Raw genomic sequence first — 8,155 nt, forward strand, 5'->3', positions numbered from 1 at the left:
AGTCTTATTTCTCGCTACATTTTTTTATTTTGTTTCCTCCAGTTGCATTTAATTATTTTTTTACTTACAACACCCATTTTCTCTAAATTCTGTGTCAACTTCGAAGTTTGACAGCTCCTTCTTTCGTGTGCTTTACGTCAAAAAAGCACGTCGCGCAAAATATTTTTGTTATTAATAAAAGCGTGTTATTAAAATGGCTAAGTCCCTAAGGAGCAGATGGAAGCGAAAGTGCAGGGCTATAAAGCGCGAACGTTATGCAGTAAAAGAATTGGCGCGTCTTAAGAAGATGTTGGGTATAAAAGGAGAAGAAGGCGAGAAATCAACTGCTGAAGAGGTTATGGAATCGGACCAAGTTATTTTTCTGGACGCTGGAGCAATAAACAAACAGAAGGAGGCAAAGGAAACTGCTAAAGAGGAAGAGGACGTTGAAATGAGTTCGGACGACGAAAAAGTGACTGTGGAAGGCGACGATGGCAAAAAGCGCGTATACAGCACGAAAACTTTGAAAGATCAGAATGGACAGTACCCCGTATGGTTACACAAGAGAAAAATCGCCAAAATGACCAAAGTCGGTAAGAAAAACACGAAGAAAAAGACAAAAAAGCGCAAACGAACGTAATAAACTTGTATTTAAGAATATTTGCGTTTTATTTTTAACTTCCAACAGCCTTGAATGGTTTTGTTCGAATTAATGGATTCATTGTAGACTAGTAAATAGTATCCAAACTTTATTATTGATATAATATCGATGACTGCATAATAAAGTTATAGTGTATGAATATTGCTCAACATAAAAGATGTTTATGTAATTTCAATGTAAACATAGCATAGACAAAATGAATAAGTTACAAACTTGTTTATTCGTACCGAGTTTGTTATTTAGGGCTATTAAAATAATATCTCATGATACGTTTTTTTTATTACACAAATTGAAGCTATTCTGTTGCATTTTATCTTAGACAGCAAGTTTACTTTCCCTAATTATTAAAGGTCAAGATGCCAATGGATACAACATAGTGTACAGTCACAGTGTAAGTAATATACTTGTAAGGATGGATATTGGAGGATGGACCCGGTTTGTATATCATTACCAAACTTGTTACCTTGCTATAGATAAGACTAGAACACAGAACTAAATCACTAGCTGACATGAAAATAAGATTTCTAACCAACAGTGTTGAAGTGGGTAAAAGGAGTACCTATGACAAACTCAACTGCCAATCTGCTTGGTACTAGTTCGCCTTCTGTGATTGATATTGTAATAGAGGAATGCATCTTGAAGCATAAGATAGTTTACACTACTTTACTCTAATGCTCAAATTTTCATCGATTTTGCTGTGCAGGTAAACATGAAAAACCATCAAATAAATAAATGACTTCTTATTGGCTGCTTAAAGCATAGAGCAGTGAGTACCATCAATAAGTAGTACACTTATGCTGTCACATTTTTATGAATGAAAAAAAGTAAAATTTATACCATTTGTTATCTTCTAAGTATTATTATATTGAATGTCTTGTTGACTAATAGCATTAGGTATTTAAATAGATATTTGAATACAAAAAAGTATGATAGAAAATGTAGTAGTTAAAAACATTTTTGCCTGTGACTGTTATCTTATTGAAGAAAAAAGCATTTCTATGTGAGACAGTGGTGGTTTGATTTGACTATGTACCTACTCATTATCATGACCATTGAAAAATAGAATTTATAATTGAAACATGCTTTCTAACTGTAACTAATTTTATATTACGTCTATCGTGTATGAGTCAAAGTACAGTTACAATGAAAACAATTAATGCCAAGTATATACTCTCATATTAGGCTATTTTTTTTTTCTATTTATTTAAGGATTTTTTATACATTAGGTATATGCCAAATCCATCGTAACCTAATTTTACTTATTTACTAACACTTACACAATAACTATACCCTTAAAAATCTAAACATAGTTTGAGCAGCTTCTGATGAGGGAGATGACAGAACTTCATGAAAGGCACCTATATTAGTACCGGATAAGTTATAAGTCCTCATTAGAAGCTCTCGTTCTGTATTGTATTGGACACATTCCATTAGTAGGTGTAAATCTTCTACTATGCCACATAACTCGCAATTCGGAGAATCGGATTTTTTCATAAGATACATGATATTAGGCTATTGAAAATTAAAACATTTTTTTTATGTCTGCATTTTTAACGTTTTTCAGTGGGAAACAATTTTTCCAAGATGGCAGCCGGGGGATTAGTGTGGCGACCACACAAACTTATAGGTACTTAGAATTATATTTGCCCTACCTAGGCTTTCATTTAGATAATTTTCGAGTACGTAACCTTATTACTGGAAAATGGCTTTCCTCTTTGAATCAAACATACGGCAGTCATAAACTGGCAACATTTTCCACCAGAGGTCGCGACCGGCTCAGGCTGGCTGGCTTGGCTCATTGGCTGTTGCAAGTGCCTGAGCCGTGAGCGCGCGAAACAAAGTTTTGATGGATTCAAATTATTTGAAAAAATATTTTAAGTTTTTGCTAAAAGTTTCACACCAGGTTTAAAATAATATTTGAGAAAGTATTGAGTGATTTAGATAGTTAACCACAGCCACGGTGAACATGCAAGAGACTGATATCGCACAAAGTCGGAGGACATTTTAATACTCGTAGAATAAAGCAAGCATCGAAGCGTTATCCTTTTGCCGTATATTATATTGGCTACACTACAACGTTGCAGCAGGCTCAAGATTCCAACCCACAACTTAAGTATGTATAGAGAGGTGAGTTCTTGAACTTTTTATTACAGTCGAAGCTCTAGAAGCCGTAAAATCTGAGCCCACGCTATCAAATCACCGTCTATTGTTTTCACGTTGAAAGCGTCTTCTTCTTATCGTATGGTCAGTGGTCAACCTAGTGTCAAAGTTGTTCAAGCCGCCCGAAGGCCTTTGACATGGCTTAACGACTGTTACCTTAGTAGATAACAGCCGGGACCGACTTTTTACGTGCCCTCCGAAGCACGGAGACGCCCAGTTCAAATACCACTATGCGGTCACCCATCTACGGAATGACCGCGCCAACGGTTGCTTAACCCACAGATCGTTTACCGACCGATGAGCACAACTGCCTATAGGCGCCTCGTTGAAAGCGTAAAAGAATTTAGTCGAGATTATGGTCGGATAGCTTGGTCGGCAGATTAAATAACAAACAATATAAGATTAAGAACAAATCTGTCAAAAGTCTAACTACTAGTCTCATTAATTACGTAACTAATACATTATTCTACATCAGAGGTGGTGTTTAAAAACAGTGGGAACGTAATTTGACGTATGAAAGTTGCTTAGCTTCATGCCACGAAAGACAAAATGTAGAAATATGGTTTGTGCTTGGTGATCAGTTGTACTATCAACTTTACATTAGGTACACGACGCGTTGGATGCGTCTACAACGAGCATGCGACGCCAACGACACCGCCGCTATCATGTAGCGGTATTGCGAGACCTGCGAATTAGTACAATGACAACACCTTCGCGCAGTCAACCTATCATTACTGATGTCTCTGAAAGGTAACCCTACACGCGCTGTAGGTATTTTTTACAACAGTTTACTTAAATAATACATTTTTTTAGGATACACAAGGGTAAAACGGGATCCTATTACTAAGTCTCTGCTGTCTGTCTGTCTCCAGGCTGTATCTTATAAACCGTGTTAGCAAGAAAGCTGAAATGTTCACAAATGATGTAGGTTTTCCGTTGCCGCTCTAACAACAAATATTAAAAATTTCAAAATATGTATATTACGGGGGGGGGGGGGGGTTGGGTCCTCAAACAATAAACGTGTTTTTGTCGTACTTTTTGGTACGGAACCGTTCGTGCGGAAGTCCGACTTGCACGTGGCTGGTTTTTATTTACTTATACTAATATCGTTAATACTGTTATGGATAAATGTTTCTTTTTTAGAAGTCTAAAAACTATAATAAAAACGACGCTTTGTAAGTTCTTCTTATATCAAAATGGCTGAACCGATTTCGTTAATGAATTAGGTACTATCTACCTAAGTACCTATATTTTAGAGAAAAACATTGCGTGATCCTATTTTTCTTAATAAATCGTCCGAGCGTTACGACGAGCAAAGTAAACAGTTTCAAAAAATAACTTTTGTTCATAAGCATACGTTAATATTTTGTACAAGTATTGCAACACGTACAAGTTATGTATTTCTATAACACATTGTGATGAACTGTGCCGCTCATAATCTCTCACTGTTGCACTCCTACATACGATATGTTACGATACATAATAATATGTAAGTATTTTACTATTTATCTTTATATATATACCTAATTCTTCTGTAAGTGTGTATGTCACTGAACTTCTCTTAAACGACTGGACCGATTTTGATGAAATTTTTTGTGTGTGTTCAAGGAGATCTGAGAATGGTTTAGATTCACAATTTTTTCCGCTGGACAATGTTTTTTTATTTAATTTTTATGGCAAAACAACGTTTGCCGGGTCAGCTAGTTTACTATAAAAACTTATTTGTTATTATATTTACATTTCACGGTGGTGTAAAATGCCGTGACGTCGACACTCGGTAGGAACTTACCTTACTCGAGTTTTAAATATGGTGTCAAGTCAAAGTCAAATATGCTTTATTGCATAAACTTGAACAGTTGAAATCGTCAAATATTTATCTACCACCGTTTCGGAAAAGCTGTTGAGAAGCTGTGTTACCAATGTTGAAGTGATTTAAGCATCTTATTTTGAGAGTAGACCCTTCAGTTCAAGAGCTTTCAGTCTATTTCGCAGTACTAGAGACAAGGTACCATCATAGTTTAACAAACTTTAGCTTTACTAGTACAATACGGAGTGGGCTATCAATATTATGGCAATTGGCTCGCCCCCTATAACATGAGACAAACATTGTAAACGGCGATATTTAGGGATTATCGTACCCTCTCCCTACACTTTCTCTTATAAAAGGCGTGATGTTTACATAATATTATTGACTTAGGTAAGTGCTTTAAAAAATATGCGTTATAGTATCTCGTAGTCCTATGTAACTAGTAGTAAAATAGCGTCAAGTCTAAGCAGCTATTGTAAACTATCTTCAATACTGCTATAATTTATTTATTGCTTTTTTTCTAGGTACATTTCTTTACCCGCCTATAACTCAAGGGAACGGAGGACGGAGCTACTTCAGAGAATACGAAGAAGGTATTTTAAAAACACAAGATTTGAAACCTATTGAAAGAAGCAACATTAACGACGGCTATAAGGAAAAAGCTATTAGTAATATTATTTCAAAAGACAGATTACAGAACACTTATGATTTGAATAAAAGTCGTCAAACTTCGTTTCTAAGATGGTTTGGTGAACGCAATATCGCTGGGCAGCATAAATTTATAGACAACACAAAAACTAACCCTATTGTACGATTGGTCAATTCACCAAAAAGAATAAACGATAATTATAATGTTATAACGGGTTCTTATAACATGTTAAATCGATTTAGGCGAGAAAACTTGAAAGAAATTGCAAAAGTGGCGTTTGAAAATAGCAGCAGTAATACTTATAACGGCTCTGAAAAGGCTTTAGAAGAAAAAAAATCTAAAGATATTAATGAAACAGCTAATTTGTATCAAAATAATTATAAATATGAAGGTAATGAAACAATTGATTTTATAACCGAAAACAACTATAAAAATAGCACTGTAAAAGCAGTTATAACGAAAAAACCTTCGAATACAGTTACAACGCTAAGTACTGACGCTGACAACATTACTGATTTAAAAAACTCCAATGAACATACTCCCAAATCGAAAATAAGCCCTAAAATCGAAGAAGAGACATTTGTAAAAGAACTACCAATATTTACTCCAGATAAGTCTTTAAGCCCAATAAACGGACGTCGCTCTTTCAACAGACCATCTGCGATAAAAAATAAGCTTATAGCGTATGCTAAAAGCGTTTTTAATAACATAGATATAAAGATACAGCCATTAACAAATTTAAAATTGAAGTTATCACAAAATAGTATCTACGTTGTTGGGTATATTATAGCCAATTTGGATACATTGTCAGTAAAACTAGAACATTTGAAGCAAGAATTGAATGAGAATCAGAATTACTACAGTGATGTCAAACTTGTAGAGTTTTTAAATAGATTGAAGGTTTTAAACGATGTTATTGTTAAATTGTTGAAGACTTTAAACGTGTATCTACCTCAGCCGGTAGGATTGAGGTTTGTTTAGCTTGTAATAAAGATTTTTGAAGTAAATTTGTTTTTATTTAAAAGTTTTTTGTTTTCCCTTGTATATTGTATTTCCATTGTATAATATCCAGTAATGCCCGGTTTCTGAGTACAATTAGCGGTAGGTTATACAGGGTGTCCCAAAACTCAACGATAATCCGAGACAGGAGGAAAGGCCAAGTCATACCGGTTCTAGGAAAAATAAAAAAAAAATTCCATATCACTTAGTTCTGCAATAATAGACATTTTTCAAAAAAGTTGAAATTCCACACCCTTGGTCGCATTTTCAAGTCCTGTGATCAGTAATGTCACAATTTCGCTGCGATTTTTTAAATTTTGGGATCTTTATTAAATATGCTATTAATCGTAAAACAAATTAATACACAAAACATTGTTAATTTACTAAAAAAAGTTAAGTTTTAGTGAGTCATGGTTTACAAAAATATCGTTAGTTAACTTTGACGCTTCATATTGGAAAAAAAATGTACTACACTACCCTTGGCAAGTTATATCAAAAGTTGGCGCATTTAATCAAGATTACAAAATGGTGCAACACTTGCCACTTTTCTTGCTATTAAAAATGTTATTTTTATTTGAACGAAGCATGTCCTCACAGATGGATCGGACGCAGTGGTTTAATTTTATGGCCTCCTCGTTCCCCCGATCTAAATCCAGAGATATTTGTGACTGGGAATGCGTAAAAGAGAAAGTCTATTCGAAATCAATACAAAATCTATCAGAACTTCGCCAGAAAATTGACACAGCGTCAGAAGAAATAATAGCAAGGAATTTTGCACAACTGGTGAAAAGGTCTTTTGTAAGGCGTTGCAGAGCCTGTATTCGTGCCAGAGGAAAACAATTCGGAATTACTTTAGTTTATGAAGAAAAAATTAAATAAAAACCATGGTTCGTTCAATATTTTTTTTAATTATTGTTACCTATTATGTTTATTACATTAAATATTGGTTATGGACTGACTCAATTACCTCTTTACTAAAAATAATTGCTTTCCTCTGGCACGAATACAGGCTCTGCAACGCCTTACAAAAGACCTTTTCACCAGTCGTGCAAAATTTATTGTATTTATTTCTTCTGACGCTGTTTCAATTTTCTGGCGAAGTTCTGATAGATTTTGTATTGATTTCGAATAGACTTTTTCTTCTATGCATTCCCAGTCACAAATATCAACTTGATTTAGATCGGGGGAACGAGGAGGCCATAAAATTAAACCACTGCGTCCGATCCATCTGTGAGGACATGCTTCGTTCAAATAAAAATAACATTTTTAATAGCAAGAAAAGTGGCAAGTGTTGCACCATTTTGTAATCTTGATTAAATGCGCCAACTTTTGATATAACTTGCCAAGGGTAGTGTAGTACATTTTTTTTCCAATATGAAGCGTCAAAGTTAACTAACGATATTTTTGTAAACCATGACTCACTAAAACTTAACTTTTTTTAGTAAATTAACAAAGTTTTGTGTATTAATTTGTTTTACGATTAATAGCATACTTAATAAAGATCCCAAAATTTAAAAAATCGCAGCGAAATTGTGACATTACTGATCACAGGACTTGAAAATGCGACCAAGGGTGTGGAATTTCAACTTTTTTGAAAAATGTCTATTATTGCAGAACTAAGTGATATGGATTTTTTTTTTTATTTTTCCTAGAACCGGTATGACTTGGCCTTTCCTCTTGTCTCGGATTATCGTTGAGTTTTGGGACACCCTGTATATTCAATAGCGTTTTTTTATATAGATTTTAAACGCTATTGAATAGATAACCTACTGCTAAATGTACCTCAGAAACCGGGGGTAAGTCAAAGTTGTTTCACTACAAGAAAGTACTACCTATTAGGCTCTAGATCCAGTTATTCATCGTATAGTTAGTGGTATCCAAGTGGTAATCCAATGGTAAA

The 8,155-nt window shown here is 34.5% G+C and overlaps 1 protein-coding gene across 1 annotated transcript; it reads left to right on the forward strand.

Annotated features, from left to right (window-relative positions):
• Positions 1–109: 109 nt before the first annotated feature.
• Positions 110–637, forward strand: LOC142985580 (protein LLP homolog). Its single transcript, XM_076133833.1, has one exon. The coding sequence runs from the start codon at positions 194–196 to the stop codon at positions 617–619; it is 426 nt and encodes a 141-aa protein (XP_075989948.1). The 5' UTR covers positions 110–193; the 3' UTR covers positions 620–637.
• The last annotated feature ends 7,518 nt before the right edge of the window (positions 638–8,155 follow it).

Source organism: Anticarsia gemmatalis, chromosome 30 (genome assembly GCF_050436995.1).
Source record: "Anticarsia gemmatalis isolate Benzon Research Colony breed Stoneville strain chromosome 30, ilAntGemm2 primary, whole genome shotgun sequence".
NCBI lineage: Eukaryota > Metazoa > Arthropoda > Insecta > Lepidoptera > Erebidae > Anticarsia > Anticarsia gemmatalis.

What these genes read in the sequence shown, in the direction of transcription:
- LOC142985580 (XM_076133833.1), top strand. Translation starts at nt 194, where the DNA reads ATGGCTAAGTCCCTAAGGAGCAGATGGAAGCGAAAGTGCAGGGCTATA.